The sequence below is a fragment of the Scyliorhinus canicula genome, chromosome 20 (assembly GCF_902713615.1).
Source record: "Scyliorhinus canicula chromosome 20, sScyCan1.1, whole genome shotgun sequence".
NCBI lineage: Eukaryota > Metazoa > Chordata > Chondrichthyes > Carcharhiniformes > Scyliorhinidae > Scyliorhinus > Scyliorhinus canicula.
Window position 1 is genome coordinate 11,697,643 of NC_052165.1, and position 21,967 is coordinate 11,719,609.

Here is a 21,967-nt window from a genome sequence, read left to right on the forward strand (position 1 = left end):
CACCTAACAACAAGAAGACACAGGCACCGAGAGCTATGATACATTGGAGAGGTCAATAATCTTCCTCAATACTACACACTTTTTTGACTCTATGGTTGTAGGTGAATGATTGCCGCAGTCTCCACATAAAGTGTGAAAATCAGGGCATCAAAAAGCGAGAAGTACTGATAAAAGAAATGTTTATCGCTCAGTGTATGTAATAGTTCAGAAATCTTCAGCAGCATTCTCCCTTCTGGGGAACGTCCCCCACGCCGGCGGGAGCACCGGCGCCAACCACTCCAGCGCCAACAGAATTCTCCACACTTCCTGGGGCTCGGTGGACGCCGGAGGGGTTGGCGCCGCTCCAGCCGGCGGCGAAGGGACTGCACGAGTTTGCGCATGCGCTGAAGGGCCGGCGTAATCTCGCACATTCACGGAACCGCCGGCGTGGTTCCACGCATGCGCAGACCGGCCGGCGTATTTTGGCGGATGCGCGGGGAGGGGTTCTCTTCTCCGCGCCGGCCATGGCGGAGCCCTACAGGGGCCGGCACGAAAGGAAGAAGTGCCCCCACAGAACAGGCTCCTTGCCCGCAGATCGGTGGGCCCCAATCACGGGCCAGGCCAACGTGGCCGTCCCCCCCCCCCCCCTCCCCCCCCTCCCCCCCCCCCCAGCGTCAGATCCCCCCGAGGACCGCCCCCACTGACTGGGGGACAGCTGCTCGGCCCATCGGGGCCCAGAGAATCGCCGGGGGGGGGGGGGTGCTTTCAACGGCCCCTGACCGGCATGGCGTGAACCCTGCCCGAAAAATGGTGCCGGAGAATACAGCGGCGGGGCGGCGGGGCGTGTTTCGCGCCGTCCCCCAGGGATTCTCCCACCCGGCGGGGGGTCGGAGAATCCCGCCCCATATATGTTTTCAATCTAAGAGGAAGGGCATGTAGAGGCCTGACTTATATAATCTGTGGAAAGGTAATAACAAGGAATTCTTAACAAAATAAAATGAAAATTAACAATAGGGAGACATCTTTGATTAACAAAAGATATCAATTAATGTCCAAAAACTTATGTTTTTGAGATTAACCATCCAATTCAGAGAATACAGTTAATGCAAATATGAGATCACTGATTTACCGGAAGTGATGATTTCTTGCAATGCCTGAAGTTAGTAAAGTCGCCTCTTTGAAGGTGTATTGCAAAAAGCATATATTGTATTCAAAGACTATTCTGATTTATTAAAGATGCAATATCAATAATACACAACCTGCTTTGTGGATTTAAAGGACTGAGCAGCTCGGTTTGGCAAGAAATCCTCAACCGCGGCTCCAAGGTGGCTGAGAGTATCGGGAATTGAGTTCAACCTCTCACTTTGCCAAGAGAAGGGGGGGAGAAATGGGGTGGAAACTGAACTTTAGTAACAGAGCGGGAAATGTAACTTTCCTGCCGGGATGGGAGTGGGATGTGGACCGATAAAATGCAGGAAACCTGTAAGTTGGGGACGGGTCACGGGACATTAGCTCCACAGCAGGCTTATGGCTTAATTCCCTGTCCAGAGGCAACCTTGATGGACAGGCTAGGCATCCATTTGGACAGGGATTAGTAAAGAGCAGTCCATGCCCTGCCTGGAGAGGAGGGTGATCCTGAGGTGGGGGTTGAGAGCCTCTGGTCTTCAGGAAGAGGGGGAAGGCCCAATCCTGAGGAGGGCTGGAAGTGGAGGAAGGCCCAATCCTGAGGAGGGCGGGAAGTGGAGGAAGGCCCAATCCTGAGGAGGGTGGGAAGTGGAGGAAGGCCCAATCCTGAGGAGGACGGGAGGTGGAGGAAGGCCCAATCCTGAGGAGGGCACAATGAACAGATAGGGCAGTGGGGGAGTGGAAGATCTGGGAGTGTGGACATTGAGGCCTGGTGTGAGGTTGTTGAGGAAGGTTCAGTGCTAAGTGGAGATTGAAGGTTTCATGGGGGAAGTTGTAATTGTTGAGGTTGGGGGGGGGGGGGGGGGGGGGGGGGGGAGATGGAGGGAGGGGGTTTGATCAGAGAGATTTGACCAGGTGAGCATATTGGTTCCAGCAGTCCCTCACACTTGTTTTAGCTGACAGGTTTCCCAAACCCCAAGAAACCTCATTGTCTCGCGATACATTTTGGACAGTCGGTCACCTGTCCCCATTTCAGCTTCACTAAGACAGCGTGTGGGCAGGTTGGAGATGAGTTGGAGTCGGAAGTAATTCAGATTTTTTTACTGTGTAGCTTCCTCCTCTCCGCCATCCGCAAACCTCCTGTGTTTTGAGGTGAAGATTCCCTCGATGGTACCAGTACCAAACTGGAGGCAACCGTTGGAGCACCCTAGCCACAGCACACCAATGGGGTCCTTCCAATAATCCTGAGTCCCCCCAAAGTTTAAATCCATCTTGAAACCATTAAGATTTCTTGTTCCATCACCTTTGCCTGTAATCTGTTTTACATACAGACAAACCTTTTAGGAACAAAGGTCCCTGCTGCATTTCTGATATTCAACATCATCCCCGTGCTTAAATTCTGTTCATGGCAGTAAAGCTCACGGTTATAGGGGCAATTTAACCATGGTGTGGATCTGGGAATGCTGGTTAAATAGCAGGAAAGCAAGATCCATGCCGGATGCAAATCAGTTTGCCATCTAACCAACCCGCTCACGATAGCGAGTTTCAGATATCACCCAAATATGCTTTGCATATTTCACCCCAATTTCCATCTCATTAGTGTGATTGCAGTTGAATGTAAGGGCCTCCTGGGAATTAACCGGCTCCCCAGCAAGAAATCATACGGGCTTCGTTTAGTACTCCTTTCTAAAAGTGTGAAGCTGGCTCAATATCTGCTGAGGGGAGCTGAGGAGATGAGTGGCCATTTCTATTCCCCAGCAGGCAGCTCAATGGCACCAGAGCCGCTGCCCCAGAACTTGGGGGTCAGGCGGAGTTGGGCTTGGTTGGGGCGCTGAAGCATTCCAGGTCGGGGGTCACCCCTGGGCTAGGTGGGGCGGGGGTGAGGGGCTTGTCATCTGTGAGGCCTTCAAGCATCTTTAAATATTGTGGATACCCATGACAAGGGCACTATAGCTGCTGTATGTCTGTCCTACCGAAACCTTCCAGGACAGAGTCCTGTCATATGCTGAAGATCACTTTAACTCCCTTCGACTGTGAGCAGCCTCTAGCCTCACAGGTGAAGGCTATTGCCAATAAGAAATTGGCCTTGTTAGTTCTGAAAACACTTCCCAGCTGCAGGTTGTGTTTGCCACTTGCTCCTTCTGATGGCTGCAAATGCCTGGAGGCTGCTGTTGCTGTTTCCAACTTTTTCTTGGTGGCAGGCCCCAGGTTGGCCACCAGCGCTTCCTCCTCCCTGACGATGCCTGCAGGACCCTGGAGACTCCATTGGACAGAGGGGCAGCTGGAGTGAACTCCAGAGGCCACTGCGTCACCTGACTTTGCCAGCACTGGCGCCTCCCTGTTGTCTGCACCACCTGCATATGGGCGGCACGGTAGCATAGTGGTTAGCACTGTTGCTTTGCAGCCTCAGGGTCCCTGGTTCAATTCACGCTTCGGTTACAGTCTGTGTGGAGTCTGCACGTCCTCCCCGTGTCTGCGTGGGTTTCCTCCAGGTGCTCCGGTTTCCTCCCACAAGTCCCGAAAGACTTGTTAGGTGAATTGGACATTCTGAATTCTCTCTCTGTGTACCCAAACAGGCACCGGAATGTGGCGACTACGGGCTTTTCACAGTAACTTCATTACAGTGTTAATGTAAGCCTACTTGTGACACTAATAAAGATTATCATGATTATGATCTAGGACACGTCTCTCAGCGGCTGGGACATGCTCCGCAGTGCCCGGGAAATGTCTACCTGTGTCTGAAAAACGTCCCTTAGTGACTGGGACATGGTGCTGAGGCCCTCAGCTATAGTCGTCACAGACTGAGCCATGCCTTGGACACCAGCACTCAAAACGCTGACCTCGTGCTGCAGGCTTTCCACTGTGTTTATTACCTTAGCAGTGTCGGCCTCTGTGCTACACATTGTTGGCATCATCCCCTATGCCTGTAGCCTTTGGGGCTCCTCCAATCGGCTACGCACTCGCTGGAATGTCACTGACATCCCTCCCTGACTCTCACGGCCGCATCTTTTTATCTGTATCAGCTCTGGGATGACTGGCCCAGAGGCTCGGTGTCTGACTGGGGCTCAGCTGAGTCCTGGGATCCAGCAGGTCTCCGGCTGCTGACTTCTTAGGATGTTCCTGCCTCCACCTGATGTGCATCATTAACTGTGTGGTGCTCCCCAAATTGAGCACCTGAAGCCTGTCCACTAATGGCGTCCACTGAAGTGTGTGTGTCTGCGCTGGTGGAAGGTGGGGGTGATAGCCGTGATGCCTCAAGGCTGGTCTCCTCGGAGTTCTCCTCCAAGGTGATCTCATTAGTGGTGGGGAGGGGTGGGGGTGAAATGACTCAGGATGGCCTGGCCCCATCAGATGGAGATCCTGCGAGAGAATGGACATGTGGTCAGTGAGAGGGAAGGATCATTTTGTCTGACACAAACCACTCACTTGAGACAGGTCACCTGGGTGAAGGAGCAGTGGATCCACACCTCTGCAGCAAAGGCCAATCTCGCTGTCAGTGACTGCTCTCTCCTTGGTCAACCCCATGATTTCCGGGTACTCCGCTAATCCTCTCAACTCTGGAATCAACTTAGTGAATCTCCTCTGCACACGCTCCAGTGCCAGTACATCCTTTCTCAAGTAAGGAGGCCAAAACTATACACGGTGCTCCAGGTGTGGACTCACTCAGCACCCTATACAGCTGTAACATAACCTCCCTGCTTTAAAACTCCATCCCTCTAGCCTTCTTAATTACTTGCTGCACCTGTAAACCAACTTTCTGCGATTCATGCACAAGGACACCCAGGTCCCTCTGCACAGCAGCACGCTGCAATTGTTTACCATTTAAATAATAGTCCATTTTGCTGTTACTCCTACAAAAATGGATGATTTCACATTTACCAACATTGAACTCCATCTGCCAGACCCATTGCCCACTCACTTAAACTATCTATATCCCTCTGCAGACTTTCAGTGTCCTCTGCACACTATATGCTACCACTCACCTTAGTGTCATCTGCAAACCTTGACACATTATACTCCAGATCACCTATGTAAATTATAAACAATTACGGTCCCAACACTGATCCCTGAGGCATACCACTAGCCACTGATCGCCAACCAGAAAAACACCCATTTATCCCCACTCTTTGCTTTCTGTTAGTTAACCAATCCTCTATCCATGCTAATACATTACCCGTGACGCCGTGCACCTTTATCTTATGCAGCAGCCTTTTGTGCGGCACCTTGTCAAATGCCGTCTGGAAATCCAGAGACACCACATCCACTGATTCCCTGTTGTCCACCGGGCTTGTAATGTCCTCAAAGAATTCCACTAAATTAGTTCAACCTGTCCTGCCTTTTGTGAACCCGTGCTGCTTCTACCCAAGGAGACAATTTCTATCCAGGCGTCTCGCTATTTCTTCCTTAATGATAGATTCAAGCATTTTCCCCACTACAGAAATTAAGCTCCAGCCTATAGTTACCCTATAGATCACAGGGGTCCATAGCAGGTGGTATGTGTAGGCACCGCAACAGGACATGAAGAGATTGTGCTGGTGGATGCCAGGGTGTGCTGAGGAACAAACATGAAGAACGGATGTGTGGCGGGGTGCGAGGTATCAGCCAGTGATTTGGGGGGTTGGGAATTTGAGGGGTGGCAGGAGGAACTGAGATCTAGAGAGAGAGGTTGTAACTTACTCTTGCAGCTTGGTGGAGGTCATTGGTCTTCTTCCGACATTGGACAGCGGTCCTCCTGGTCATGCTGCCCACACTGACAGCCGCTGCCTCCCAGGCGGTATTGGTGACCCTGCTGCTGGTCCTCCAACCCCCCCCCCCCCCCCCCCCCCCCCCCCCCCCCCCCCCCCCCCCCCGTCTCTCATTCCCAGCGTCGCAAAGCCTGGCCAGGTTTCATCTCCAAAGCGAGGAGCAGGTCCACGCACTGCCATGCTTGTGTGTTGACCGGGAGTGAGTGGTGAGGGAGCGTTTCAAAGCAGCTCCCCCTTGTGAGCAGTGAGACACTGAGACATGAGTCTGGCAAATCAGACGGTGAGACAGCCAGTAATGGCAAGAAGCTCGTGGGGCTCATTTTTGGCACTAAGTGCCAGTAAATACAGGCCATAATCTCACCAACGTGGCCATCGGCTAGCAACCAGCCAATCACGCCAAAAATGACACTTAGGGATGTTTCCGTTAATTCACGCCCTAGTCACTGTTCGGGATCAGACATATGGGCAGGGGTACAATGCTTCAGGATCAAAGGTGACCAGGAGCTTCATCATGCAACTCTTCCCGGTATAATTACTGTCTGAGATGTTGTGGTCTTGAGTTACAAGTATGAACCAGACTTGTACCATTCTTTGGCACAGTTCAGGATAACAATGCCAATAAAAAATGCTTTCAAACTGAAGTAACTCTTGCAGTGTTTTTCTTACCGAAGAAGCAAACCATGATACTAAACCCACAGAAAGAGGCCAGTTCTAGGCAGCAGTCTATAATTGGATTCAGTACGGAGTCTCACAACATCAGGTCAAAGTCCAACAGGTTTATTTGAAATCACAAGCTTTCGGAGTGCTGCACCTTCATCAGGTGAAGTGCCTCCAAAAAACCCATTGGACTTTAACCTGGTGCTGTGAAACTTCTTACTGCGCCCACCCCAGTCCAGCGCAGGCATCTCCACATTATAATTGGATTGGTTCTGATTTATCATTTATGATGTTCATTGCATGACAAACATTGATTTCAGGTGAAACAAACTTGACTTTACTTTATAAGACCATCATGATCTCTACCTTAATGTCGGTAAGCAATGATGTCCAAAGATGTGGGGGTTATGGTGGGGAACGGGCCTAGGTAAGGTGCTCTTTCAGAGGGTTGGTGCAGACCTGATGGGCTGAATGGCCTCCTTCTGCACTATTTCAGGATTTCTGTGGTTCTATTTAATTGCTGTTCAAAAGAATCCGAATATGGCTAGGTTTTTTAAAAATAAATTTAGAGTACCCAATTCATTTTTTCCAATTAAGGAGCAATTTAGCGTGGCCAATCCACCTACCCTGCACATCTTTGGGTTGGGGGGGGGCGAAACCCACGCAAACACGAGGAGAATGTGCAAACTACACACGGACAGTGACCCAGAGCCGGGATCGAACCTGGGACCTCAGCGCCGTGAGACTGCAGTGCTACCACTGTGCCACCGTGCTGCCCTTGAACATGGCTAGGTTAACCATTACTGAAGCTTGTACTTTTCAAGGTTTGGCTACGATAGGGGAGGGGGTTTTCATCCCGCTGGAGGGATTTTCTGGCCCTTCCCACCAGCAGGATCTTTTAGCTATCCCCCCCCCCCCCCCCCCCTCACCCCCACGGCGGGGACCTCAGCAGTGGGATGGACGGGCCATACAAACCGCCAGAGACTTTGGTGGGACCGGAAGCTCCCGTCAGCAACCAATGGCGGGCCACCTCCACTGGCAACAAAAAATGCACTATGGTGGGGTGGGAGGGGAAGGGGGTGGGGAGGGGGAGGAGGGGGGGGGCTGAAGTTCCCGAGCACATGAGGCAGGGGCAAATTTTTCCCTTCACAAAATTATACGATTTTATTTTGAAAGCCTTGCTTGAATCTGCCTCCACAACACGCCACGGCATTGCGTGCCGAATCCCAACCCCTCTCATCGGAACATAGGCATTAGGAGCAGAAGTAGGCAATTCAGCCCTTTGAGCCTGTTCCGCCATTCAGCCATTCAATCAGACCAAGGCTGATCTCTTCCTGGTCTCAAATCCAACACCCTACCTGTTCCCTATATCCCTTTAACCAGTGTTTGATCAGAAATATATCTATCTCCCTCTTGAAACCATTTAGCGACTCAGATTCCACCGCACTATGGGGGCAGTGAGTTTGTTCCACAAATTCACCACCCTCTGCGAGAAGTAGTTCCTCCTCATCTCAGTTCTAAATCCACCGGCTCTCAACCTATATCCGTGACTTCTCGTTCTAGATGCCCCACAAGAGGAACATTTGGTCTACGTTTCCTTTATCAATCCCATTTAGTATTTTATATCTCAAGCAGATTCTGTCTCATCCATCTAAACTCCAGCATGTACAAGCCCAAACTGTTTAATCTCTCCTCATAGGTCAATCCTTTCACCCCCGGAATCAATCTGGCGATTCTCCTCTGAACTGCCTCTTCCAATGTCACCACATCCTTCCTCAAATAAAAAGACAAAAACTGGGAACAATACTCCAGATCAGGAGGGCCGATTCTCCGAGCCTCGCGCCGGGACGCAGAATCGCCGCAACCGCGCCATGATGCCCTGACGACGGCGCGCAATTCTCCGAGATGCCAAGAATCGGCGCCATTTGCGCCAGCGCGTTTGGCGCGGCGCCGGCCACGGGCTGCTGGAATCGGCGGGGCCACCGATTCTCCGGCCCGGATGGGCTGAGCGGCCGCACCAATACGACAGAGTCCCGCCAGTGCCTTTCACCCCTGGTCGCTGCCGACGGGAACTCTGCGGAACGGTCTGAGGGCGGCCTGTGGGGGAGGGGGGGGGGCTTCTGATGGGGCCTGGCCTGCGATCGGGGCCCACCAATCAGCGGGCCAGCCTCTCCCCCCACCCCCCACGGAATTACCCTCGTGGCACCCCACTAGTTACAGTTCGCCAGCCAGAGAAGGACCCATTTATCCCGACACGTTGCTTTCTGTCGGTCAGCCAATCCTCAATCCAATCTAGTACTCACCCCCAATCTCCTGTGAACTCACCTTCTGGGCCGGTCTTTTATGCGGCACCTTGTCAAATGCCTTCTGGAAGTCTAGGTATACCACATCCAGAGGTTCCCCATTATCCACCTTGCTGGTTGTCTTCAAAGAACCCAAGGAAGTTTGTCAAGCATGACTAACCTTTCATAAAACCAAGCTAACAATGGTGGGTTGAGCTTTGTCTTTCCAAATGTTCAGTCATCTCCTCCTTAATGATTGATTCCAGAAAATGTATTCCCCATTTTGTTTTAGAAATTTAGAGTACCTGTAGGATTTTGACTGTGTCAGTTGAGGGATTTTGAAACCATTCAATTCAAGGTTACCAGCTGCACTTGCGATTACTGGAACTCAGTAGAAATTCAAGTTAAAACTTGTCAGGTGCAAATAAGAATTGTTTTATTTGTCTTCTATTGATTACAACTTGAAAGTAATTTAAAAGGCAATTTGTAGACAATTTCAAGAATCAATGGAATTTTCTTCTTAGGCAAATAGCTCAAAACATAACTTTTAAAAGTCAAAGTCTGAAAATGAAATATGAATACAGAGAGACAGTGAATAGTTCAGATCAAAGTATAGATGCTTCTAACCTACCAACAAAACCTACCAAAGACTAACTGAAGCTACCTACCCCACTATCCCAAAAACTATCCTCAAAAACTATCCTCTCTCTCTCTCTCTTTCTCTTTCTTTCTCTCTCACTACTCTCTTTCTCTCTGAAATGGTGGCAAAGTCTTCTTCTGTTACACTGTTTCGTATCTGTCTTAAGTCATCTGATCACACCCCAATATATTCCTAATTGGTTTGGATTAGACTCAAACACATTTGATTTGATGGCAAGCTGTCCATCTTCAATATGTAACATTACTTCTAATTATTGCCTATCTGCCTACTTGTGCATGTTAAAGAATGCGATATTGTGCTTTATCAAAGCCAGCAAAAACTGGTTTAGTGCTGACCTGACTACTGCAATAATGGAGATCTCATGCTATCTCGTCATGCCATGCTGGACAATGACTTGAAAAATATAATTCAAACTGTCGATTTCAATCTAGTAAAGTGAATGATGCTGCATTTATAAAATTGTTGTTTTGAGAATGTTGGAATCAAATATATTTGATTCAATGTTCTAACTGTCCATTTATTAAAGGCAACATAGTCTAAAATGTTTCAGCTTGTATAAGTTATAGGATGTGATTCACTCTAATCTCGAATGGCGTGAGAACAGTAGAACCTTCACTCCTGCCACCTCGTTGCCATGGATTCAGCCCTTGTCCTTGGAGAAATGTAATGAAAAGAGTTTGTCTTATCAGACTTCTGTGTTACTTTAAAACTATGTCAAATACTTTAAAACTAATACCCAATAATTTCTCTTCCAATTAAGAGCCAATCCACCTACCCTTCACATCTTTAGGTTGTGGGGGTGAGACCCACGCAGACACAGGGAGAATGTGCAAACTCCACCTGGACAGTGACCCAGGTGTCAGCATCGAACCTGGGTCCTCGGCGCTGTGAGGCAGCAATGCTAACCACTGCGCCACTGTGGTGCACCCTTTGTGTTCCTCATTGTGTTACCTCACCAGTATCATCCTCTAAAGGGCCAACATTTACTTTAGCTATTCGCTTCCTCTTGATATACTTATATAATCTATACGCAAAACAAAAAGGTTTTACTCTGTCCAGGCCCCCTGTGATTTGGAGCAACTCTGTCAAATCTCCTCTCAATCTTCTCTTCCCCCAAGTAGAATTCGCTGCCTCTCTAATTTATCCATGCAGCAGAAGTTCCTCATCTCTGGAACCATTCTCGTGAATCTTTGCCGCACCGTGGGATGAGCATCTGAAACTCCTGATGCACTCAGGTGGGGGCTGCATCATCATTTTAGAAAGAGGCTGGGGGAGGGCTCTGAACTGATTTCAACTGCAGGGTGCCCTGCAAACTTCCTGAGGTTAGAAATGGTGCTGAGCCCTACCACACCCCTTTTAGAATGGCCTACCCAAGTGACCATTTCTTCATTTAATTGACTAAACAAATCTTGGGTGGGCTGTTCCACCGTCAGGTCAGCCTGTCCTTATCAGGGACATTCAGGTGAATTATAACCTGAAATCAACTGATTCGGCATCACCTGGGAATTGAACCAGGAACATTTTGGCCCAAGCTGACATATTCTATGCTTGTTTATGTAATATTCCAAAATATGAAAGAAACAAAAATAATATCCTGTGATAATTATGGAAAATATATATTAGTTAACGGATTTTGTCAATGTTTCATGTAAAGTTACTCTGGTACAGAGATATTAAATTACAGTTATGTTATTCTCTAAGTCTGAATAAAGATTGTAGACTTCCAGTTAACACAAATACAATGGGTTCGTTCTGTTTCCAGAGTGTAACTAAATATAATACAGTCAGGAGGTATGGCCAGTGAAGCTAAGGTAAACAGCCTATGCTGAGCTGTCTCTGTCTGCTGCTGCTCTAGCCCTGTGCTTCTGAAAGAAGCGGATCCTCCCTTGGGCTGGACCCTTTATACTCGTCTCTGATGCTCTCTAGTGATGCTGAGGCTGTTACATCTGTCTGCAGTCCCTGGCGTATGTGCAGATGTGTGTACAGATGAACAGATCACTACTTCCCCCCCCCCCCCCTCTTTTATTGGACATGTTTTCTAGACTGGCCTCAAGAAAACTGTACATAACAAGTGGTGAGAATATGCAAATCTGTACACTGTGAAAATTAGAAAAGTAAAACGGAAACAATTAACTGTGTTGTGAATCCATCATGAGAAATGTCCATATTCGGCTTGTGTGTGTGTTGAAGTGTCGTTACAAATTTAGCCGGTCGGGTGCCTTACGGCTTCTGCTGGAGCATCTTAACGGTGGTAGTAGGGATGATGGTTTGATGTCATCAAGAGTACTGTCTGGCGTTGTGTGGTGAGGAACGTCCTGTGGACAAATGGAGTCGGTCAAGTCCAGTGTAGGAAATGCTGGCGTTGTAGGTCGAATCTCTAACAGATCCCGGCGGTTACGGAGTGAAAGTACTCCCGCAGACGACTTGACAATGTAGGACCGCAGTGCCTCCTGCCTGATCACCGTGGCTGACTCAGACTATCCGCCTTCTGGGTCCCTGATTCTGATGGTGTCACCTATTGTCAGTGGCTTGAGTGGGATCGCATGTTGATCGTAGTATAGTTTTTATTTGGAGCATAGTGCCCGCATGTCATCGAGAACCGGTGCGTTGCCGGGGTCTCGGAATTGCTTTGCCGGTACGGTTGTCCGGATGTCTCCGCCAAAGAGCATTTGCGCTGGCGACAGTCCTGAGCTCAATGGGGTTGCTCGGTACGATAACAGAGCTAGGTTGATGTCGGAACGTGACTCGGCTGCTTTGCTGATGAGTTGTTTAATGATGTGGACACCTTTTCCCCCTGTTCCATTTGATTGTGGGTAGCGATTCTGTGTCGCACTGTTGTCTGACCTTGACTTTTTCCTGTGTTTGTGGTATTGAGCCTGTATGTCATCATTCGTGAAAGCTGTTTTGCTTGTTTGTTCTGCAGCAGATGTGAATTCGTGAGATTCTTTATCATGCCATGCCATGTTTGTAGTCTTGTCATTGTTTTGCAGTGTGCTGTGGCATTGTCCTTCATGTGCAGAGTTGTACCATGTTTTACAGGTCATTGTTTCATTGTTGTTGTTTCTGTCGTTTCTGTCTTTGTTGTTTTCGTTGTCATTCTTGTCGTTGTTTTTGTCGTTTCTGTCTTGGTTGGTTTCGTTGGCGTTCTTGTTGCTGTCGTTCTTGTTGTTCTTTGTGTCGTGCTTGTTGATTCTGTTTTTGTTGTTTTCGCTTTTATTCTTGGTCCTTTTTCTTGTCGTGCTTATTGTTTCTGGGATGCTTCTTGTTGCTTTTGCTGTTCTTGTTGCGCTTCATGTTTTTGTTGTTGTTTTTGTTTCTGCTGTGCTTCTTGTGGTTTTTGTTGTTCTTGTTGCACTCAATGAGTGTGCCATGTGGATGATTTGAGTCATTGTCACAGTTATTGGTGTCAGTGTCCTTTGTGGTATCTGCTACATTGAGCATTTCTTCTTGAGAATTGTGAGAATGATCTGATGTTGCATTGATGTTGGTGACATCAGTCATTTGTGGTGGATTGGATTCCGCTTCTTTGCTTACTTGGTGCTCCTCTTCTAGAGTCATATCTGGTTCACTTGAATCATCATTGATTTCCAGGTGCTCCTCTTTTGGAGTCATTTCAGGTTCATTTGAATCATCTGTGATCTCTTTGTGCTCCTTTTCTGGAGTCAAAATCTTCAAGATTTCAATTGACATGGTCCCTCTGGACTCATGGGTGGCCGTCCTCTGATTATTGAGTGCTTCTATGCAGGCGAGCTGAGATATGTCAGTCTCGCTGTAATCCTGCACGTCCTATATGGGAATTGTGATTTCTTCGTCACTTGTCTCACATACAGTGGGTAGACATTCAGTGTCTTCTTCTGGTGGCTCAAATAAGCTTGATAGATCTTCATGGTCTTGTACATGCATGGCGTTCACTCTGGAGTGTTTGCTTGCTTCCATTTTTGTGTCTGTCACCGAGCTGTCTGTGGAGGCTTTCGTCACTCTCTTTGTGGAGGCTTGTGTCGATCTCTTTGTGGAGTCTGTCATCACTCTCTCTGTGGAGTCCGTCATCGCTCTCTCTGTGGAGTCTGTCATCGCTCTCTGTGGAGTCTGTCATCGCTCTCCGTGGAGTCTGTCATCGCTCTCTCTGTGGAGTCTGTCATCGCTCTCTCTGTGGAGTCTGTCATCGCTCTCTCTGTGGAGTTGTGCAGTGTTTTCACTGTAGAGTCTATCCGTGCTCTCTCAACGGAGTCATTCTGTGCTCTCTGTGTGCCGTCATTTTCGTCTTAGGTATTGCTGTCATCCAATGTATCGACGATCTGCCATGGCACCATGGTTTTGGATTCATCTACCATGAGAAGAGTCGTATTGAGTTTTTCAACCGTGTTGCTGATGCTGCGATTAGGATCTCCGAATAACTCAGCCATGTCTGAGCAGTATTGTATGTATTGTTCGTTGGACAAATCATCGCTTTTTGTTTCGGAGTTGTGATCGTTCTCTTCATGTTCAATGAACAAAGCATCTTCTTGTGTGGAGGCTGGGACCCTTCGTGGTGCAAGGACCACTCTCTGTTTCTTGGCGTTAGGCCACAGCATAATCCTGCACTCACAGGATGTCATATATGCTGGGATGAAGATTCCCCATTCCGAAGAACTCATCGTCGGGGTCTTCACGGTACAACACCTCTAGTTGTGGTTCGGATTTGGTACTGGGGTACCCATTTCCCAAGCTGAAATCTGCGTCTGAGTCGTAGTCTACAAGGACCATATCAACTTCTAAGGCGGTGCTAACTGCTTGTTCCAGGATGTTGTAAAAGTTATTTTAAACTGCTGGTGTAAGTTTGGGCATTGTTCTGTCTTTTGAGGCAAGAAAATTGGGTTTTTCAGCTTTAAATTTATTTTTGTTCATTTACGGGCATTTCCCTTTTAAGTGGGCGTGGTCCTGGTCCTCTGAAGTCATGATGCTCGTGACATCATGCGTAGGACTCAATAGCCCATGCGCACATGAGTTTCCTGTACTGTGCCCTCTTTTCGCAACTGAGCATGTGCGGCTCCTTTCTCAAGATAGCTGCCGCTCAGAACCGCCGTCTTTCTCCAATTCAACCCTGCCTCCGTCTCGCAGTGCGTGTTTGCGGCATTTTTACCGATTTTGTTTTCTAAATGATGATTCTGTGTTTCTAGAGACTCAAAGTATTGATTTTGTTTTTGTTCATAAGCAAGGCATTTTTGTATAGCGATGTCTAGAGTTAGATACTTATTTTGTGAAAGTTCCTCCCTCAGATTTTTATCAGATAGTCCAGAAATTAATTGATGCATTATTACATGGGCCCTCCGTTTCTCTGACAAGAGTTAAATCTTTCCAGCATCTCACCAGATTGACTGTTACAGCGTTCAGCAAATTTTTTGAGTATAACATCTACTTTGGTGCTGTCCTCGTCTTCTAACTAATTAAAGCAATTGTAGATTTCTCTAGCTTCATGCCCTCCTGTTGAGAGTAGTAGGGCTATTTTTGTTGCGTCAGAGACAGTGCTTAAATCATTAACTGTGATAAATATTTGAAACAACTGTTCAAACATTTTCCAGTTACAACCTAAATTATCGGTTGTTTCCAGCTGCCATGGAGTTCCATCGAATCAGTTAGTCGTCGAGGATCCATTTGCTGCGAAGTCTTCCACAGTCGAATATCCGGTTTAAGTTTTTCTTCTCTTGCTGGTGTCTAGCTAGCTTTCTGAAATCACTCCTGGTATCATATGTTATTCTCTAAGTCTGCATAAAGATTATAGACTTTCAGTTAACACAAATACTTTATTCAATGGGTTTGTTCTGTTTCCAGAGCTGAACTGGATATAATACAGTCAAGAGGTATGACGAGTGAAGCTAAGGTAAACTGCCTATGCTGAGCTGTCTCTGTCTGCTGCTGCTCACTAGCCCTGTGCTTCTGCAAGAGGCGGATCCTCCCTTGGGATGGACCCTTTATACCCGTCTCTGATGCCTTCTAGTGATGCTGTGGCTGTTACGTCTGTCTGCAGTCCCTGGTGTATGTGCAGATGTATGTACAGATGTATAGATCACTACAACAGTGTCTACAATAGTCCGGGCACACAAGGTGCAGACAACTGGGAATATGGGCACTACGCACCCACCACGCAGCTCCAAGGATCCTTTGCCCCAACCCCTCTGCCCATGGGTGTGAGAGTGGTTGGAGAGTATTGACCAGATGCATAACGGACACCGTTTTTGTCATTGTCTGAGCCACTCATTCTGTGAGTCAGCCAGTGGAGGTTGTCACAAGCAGCAATAGATTCTTGCGGATGTTTGTATGGAGTAAATTCGACTTGTGACCTGTGAGTCGATCTATATTGTGCAGAAGACTGATTGTAAGTAGCTCATTATGTTGAATGATACCAGACAGTAAGCAGATTCCACAGGTTCGCAAACCTTTTTTAAATCAATGCAAAGGTCCACAATTAATTTCCGCCTCTGGTGAGGTCACCAAAGTCCTTGTGGGATTGCAGTCAAATGAATTTTCCTTTTGATGTCATTGCATGAGTGATGGCTTGTGGCAAATCGGACACTCTACCTTTTCTCAGATGTTTGAAATTTGCTCGAATTGTTATCCTTTCAGGCGGTGGTTTCCCGAACCGATCGACTGACGCCCCATGTAAATTTCCAGCTGGATTCTAGCTCGGTATCTCCTGAAGTAATAGTTGAACAATCTGGATCTGAAGAAGGCTACGTAATTGTCATCACAGGGAAAAAGGTACTTTTTGCTTTGATTGTAAATGCAGTACCTGTTCGTCTGAAAGAGTGGTTTCTTAAGATTATTTCACCTTCAAACATTTGTTTTGCTCGCAATGTGACATGACAACTAGTCAATTTCAATTTCATGAATAGAACAGCGCGACTTTATTCCCCCATGATGTTTATTTTTTTAAAATATTTTTTATTCTCCTTTTCACATTTTCTCCCAAATTTACACCCAACAATAAACGATAATCAGTAATGAATGTAATGTCAATCCCCATATCAATAACAACACTCCCATCCTCCCACCAAACCCCAGACATTAGCCCGCATGTCAACATAAACAAATGACAAAAAGGAATCGGCAATCACTCATAGTCACCATTGACACATACGGTCTCCCTGCCCCCAACCCTCCCAGCCCCCAACCTCCCTAAAGTTCGATGCGATCCAATTTTCAAAAGTGCATAATGAATAATGCCCATGAATTGTAGAACCCCTCCATCCTTCCCCTCAGTTCAAATTTGACCTTTTCAAACGTCACGAATTCCAGCAGGTCCCCCCCCCGTTTGCCGCCCCCCCCCCCCCCCCCCCCCCCCCCCTCCACAATGATGTTTAAAGACACAGATGTGCTTTTGAACATTAGGGTCGGCCAGTCAGGCACCGACTAGAGATGACCCAGTTGGGGGACTGCTGGAGCTGTGCATAATAGTTAACCTGTTAGATAAAATAAGTTTTGTTTTTCCCCACAACTCGCGGTGGACTCCTTAAGTTGCCCCTTACAAAAGAGATTGCGAGTTGCGAATTGCCACAAACGGAACAATTTTCACTGTTCCATTATTAACCTTGTGAAAACACTAGTTCACCATCAACTTCCCCACGGTTTTCAAGAAATTACTTCATTTGCGCTGTTAAAACTAATTGAACCTGACGCCGAAAGTTACAACTGGTACTTAACAACGTAATGACCGTTTTAATGGAGAAATTTATGCTCCTGCAATGTCACTCAACCGATTCAACCCACAAAGGGAACAAAACTCAAATTATGATGTTTCATTCCTGGACGTAGTAAATTGTTCTTAGATTTATTAAATTTGAAACAGAAAACGCTATCCTTTTCATCATATTTCTCTTTTCTCTCTTTCTCTTAATTCACCAGTCTCTTTATTCCCCTCTCTTTATTTGTCATTCTGTGTCTAATTTGATTCTAATTCACCTTCTTTCCCTATTTCATTCCCTATCCTTAAATCTCAATGATTAAGGAGGTAGAATATTGGTTCCATCATATACTCAGATATAGAAGGGGAGGGGCAGCACAGCGCGCAGTGGTTAGCATTGATGCCTCACGGCGCCGAGGTCACAGGTTCGATCCTGGCTCTGGGTCACTGTCCTTGTGGAGTTTGCACATTCTCTCCCTGTTCGTGTGGGTTTCGCCCCCACAACCCAAAGATGTGCAGGGTAGGTGGATTGGCCACGCTAAATTGCCCCTTAATTGGAAATAATGAATTGGGTATTCTAAATTTTAAAAAAAGATATAGAAGGGGAAGAGGATATAGAAGAATTCCTACAGTACAGAAGGAGGCCATTCTGCCCACTGAGTCTGCACCAACCCCCCAAAAGAGCACCCCACCCAGGCCCACTCCCCCGCCCTATCCCTGCAATCGCACTCAACCCGCACAACTTTGAACACTAAGGGGCAATTTATCATGATCAATCCACCTAACCTGCACATCTTTGGACCGTGGGAGGAAACTGGAGCATCCGGAGGAAACCCACGCAGACATGGGGAGAACGTGCAAACTCCATAAGTCACACAGGGTCAGAATCGAACCCGGGTCCCAGGCGCTGTGAGACAGCAGAGCTAACCACTGTGCCATCGTGTCACATCGACCTTGCTGTGCCATGATCAGCTTGCACCATCTAGCAATTAATATTTCCACGAAAAACACCGTGGGGTACATGATGAGATTCCATATACCAGCAAATTCCGGGGTTATATGTTACAGCTTCCCAGCAGGGGGTAGGTTAAGTACATTTGAGCTTGTGGAGTGATTTGTTCATTCTTTGCCTAATGTTGTGGTTGCCTTCGTGAAAAGAGCAACTTTAAGTGAAACAACTTTTAGCAAATCAGATTTTTTCATTGCAACCAATGTAATAACTGTCGTTAGGTTCTGTAGGATCTTGCCCATCAGGAAAAAAATCTAACTTTATTCCCTGCAAGTTGAAATATTATATATTCCTAAATTTCTATATTTGTAAATGAGATAACTTCTCCCAATTGTCACTTTACCTCCCGCTGCTTCTGGCTCCTCAATTCTCCCACTTGCTGCTTCTCTCTGACACACCCTCTCTCTCGCCTCTTCCCTCGCCGCTCCCCCGACACACCCTCCCACCCGCCTCTTCCCTCGCCAACCCTCCCACTCGCCACTGCCGCTGACCGATCCCCCCACTCGCCTTTTCTCTTGCTCCCCTTTCTTCAACCCTAGCTGTGAGCTAGGGTTCGGGAGAGAGGCAGGGAGGAATGGAGTGAGAGGTATTCTGATTGGTAGAGTCAGATAGGTAATTGTAGCATGGGGAAGGAGTCGGGAAGGGAAATGCCGAGAGGGAGAAAGTCTGGCAGCAGAAAGACATCAGGGTGTGCGAGAGATTCTTGGCAATAAACAATGCTGAAAAATCCTGATACTAAATGCGATATCCGGGCCAATTATATCTGAGATTCTGAACATAGAACATACAGTGCAGAAGGAGGCAATTCAGCGCATCGTGTCTGCACCGACCCACTTAAGCCCTCACTTCCACCCTATCCCCATAGCCCAGTAACCCCTCTAACCTCTTTGGCCTCCACCCAACCTGCACGTCTTTGGACTGTGGGAGGAAACCGAAGCACCCAGAGGAAACCCACGCAGACACGGGGAGAATGTGCAGACTCCGCACAGACAATGACCCAAGCCGGGAATCGAACCTTGGACCCTGGAGCTGTAAAGCCACAGTGCTAATCACTTGTGCTACCCTGCTACCCAACGTGAAACGATGCTGAATGAGGAAACTCAAATCCAGTTCTCTGCAGAAAGTAGGCCCTCGTGGACTTAATATGACCCTCACAGCAGTACCTGTCGGCACAATATATTTGGAATGTTATGGCCACTCAGTTTAAATCTATAATAAATTAATAGTTTACTTATCTGTTTTGCTAATGGGGTAGAGAAGCTTTTTTATTGATGTAATGAATTCCCAGCTGTTCACAAACTAATTGAATCGTAAAAATTTACTATGTTCTTTGTCACTAGATCAGCAGAATTCCTTTAACAGGACCAGGGTGTGGCCACTTCTTGTCCTGCAGTAAGTGTTTAACAGCACCTTCCTTCATGCGGTGTGGCTGGTGTGGAGCACAGTGCTCCAGAATACAGGAATGTACAAATCAGATATGGGCCCATAATATCTGCCCTCCTGTCATCAGTGAGGTAAGGATTCCTACTGTTTCTGAACACACAATAAATGAGTAACTGACCGTGTTGCCATGGATTGCAACCCTGGTACCTTTGCAGCACTTTGAATAAAAAGTACATTGGGTGCATTTAATTCCAACTTCGTCAACAGGAAGATTGTACGATCTAAAATCCGCAACTGATTTACTCTGACATAGATTAACCCTCGTCACATTCGGGCTTAGCTACAAAAAGCCCATGGAATAAATTCCCAACTTTCCTCCCAGTTTTAAGCTTGATTCAAAAAATAAATCTCTAAGAAGTTTTGGGTCACTTTTTTTTTTAAAAAAGCACTTGCGTCGGCTTTATAAAGTCCGATCCAAAACGTTTGCTGGCCCGTAAGTAATTTTTATCAGCTGGATTTTACAGGGGGATGGGGTGGTATTGCTGCCACCACTCCCCCCTCCCCTCCCCTCCCCGCCCCACCCCCTCATATTGTACATGACCCCTGACTGAAAACGCATTCATGATGGAGGGGAGGGGAGAGGGTTAGCCGACCACCTTCCCACCCAGCCCTGAGCTGATCCCATAATCGGGTGAAATCGATCCGCAATCCTCATGGCATGGCATGAAATGCATGGCACCACAGCACAGTGTGGCCGGTGAAATCTGGGAGACCCCGCTCCCGGGATCCACGCAGCTCGCAATGCCTTGCGAGATTCAACACAATCTCGCAAGTTGTTGCAAGGGGAATCCCTCCCACAATGGGCGGGATCGCATTTTAGCAAATCTGCATATTAGAGCGAGGCAGTCAGCCTCACTCTAATGTGCAGGTTCCCGAGGTACCTGAGGCTTTGGGATTCAATCTCTTCACCTCAGGGATCTCGGACGAGTGTTCATTTGATACTGGTACCCACAAACACTCAAGCTTGGGGCAGCTGCTGCCAAGGCGCAATGGGGAAAGACCACAGTGTAAGGTCTTACCAACAAATGTACACCGAGGGGTTGGTAACAGTGTAAAACCCTTCAGTCCGGGTCTTCAATACCACAATGTATGAAAGAAACAAAGCAATGTAAATATTTAAGAAAGAACTGTAACTCATTGTAGGATACGTCTGTAACGTTATCCAAATTGAATTGAAGACAAACGAATGCAACTCAGATGGAAATGTACAGTCAAGATAATTTGAAATGTTCTGTAAATTTTATGAATAAAGTATATTTTTTGAAAAAAAAACTGGTGCCCACAAACGGGTACCGGAGGGAATGGCACTCATAGGGGTCTCCAAAAGGATCAGAGGCCCCCAGCTGCATGTCCCTTGGGGCAGGGTGGTGCACTGCTGGTGCCACCTGGGTGCCAGCCTGGCACTGTCAGTGTGTCCAGGTGGTACTGCCAGTTAGGAGGGGTGCCAAGGTGCCAGTTTGTTACAGCAAAGGTGCCAAGCTGACATTCTATTGCATGGGTGTGATCGGGCTGGGGTTACTTGGTGTGGGTATTACGAGGTGCCGGGCTGGGGGGGGGGGGAAGGTCGGTGATTTTTAGGGGGGCCTCGGTGTTCGGGGAGCCATTTAAAAATGGTGTCTCAATCGCTCACTACAGTGGGGTTGCCCGGCGAGCAGAGCTCCCCGGAGTAAAAAATGGGGCTAGGTGCAGCCTGGGCCCTACGTTCCCTGTTCAGGCTCCTTATTCAAAGCGAGTCACGTTGACTAGCCATGCATTTCTTGGTCTGCGAGTGGCAGGAAACACGCAGCTAAACGCGCTCACTCGGAGACTTGTTCCCTTTTGGGAAGATCGCGCCCTATGTATTTGATGTCTAATATATTGCTGTCTAATATGTAAAACAACAATATGTTTAAATATTATCCTGGATTAATGATCCAGTAATGCCATATTGAAGGGTTCAATTTCCAACCCCACTGTGCTAAAGTCGCAGAATTTTAGAGCATCAAAGCCAGTCAAGCCTGTGCTTTAAGTCCCACTTCGTCCCTTTCCCCCCACCCCTTGTCATTTCCCAAACATTTTTAATTTTGTTCCCACTTCCCTTTAAAAGCCACTAATAGATCTTCTCTGGCTTTTCTCGCAGAAAGCCGGGATGTGAACACATTTCCCTCAAGTGTACGGCTCACGATCTGGCAATAGATTGGTGGGGGTCTGCAGTTTCTAGAGCTGATGATGTGTCACCTAGTCACTCGATGGGCCGAGTGGCCTCCTTCTGCACTGTAAGGGTCCTACAAGTGGAGAGTGTGTGTGTCACACAATGGCGATGGCTAAATGAGGAGTGTGCATACACAGCAAATTTATTATGAATGTTACAGATTCTGCTTGTACTGCACTTCCTGGTGAGACATTTACTGCCCTCTGTGCAAAAATACT

General features: G+C 47.5%; 1 protein-coding gene across 4 annotated transcripts in view; it reads left to right on the forward strand.

Annotated features, from left to right (window-relative positions):
* Positions 1–21,967, forward strand: part of met (MET proto-oncogene, receptor tyrosine kinase) — a 190,100-nt gene that overhangs the window by 106,432 nt on the left and 61,701 nt on the right. For all 4 annotated transcript variants that reach the window (XM_038780787.1, XM_038780790.1, XM_038780788.1 and 1 more), the window contains 2 exons: positions 16,050–16,184; positions 19,456–19,629. In XM_038780787.1, the coding sequence (XP_038636715.1) occupies positions 16,050–16,184; positions 19,456–19,629 (309 nt within the window). The remainder of the gene's footprint in view (positions 1–16,049; positions 16,185–19,455; positions 19,630–21,967) is intronic.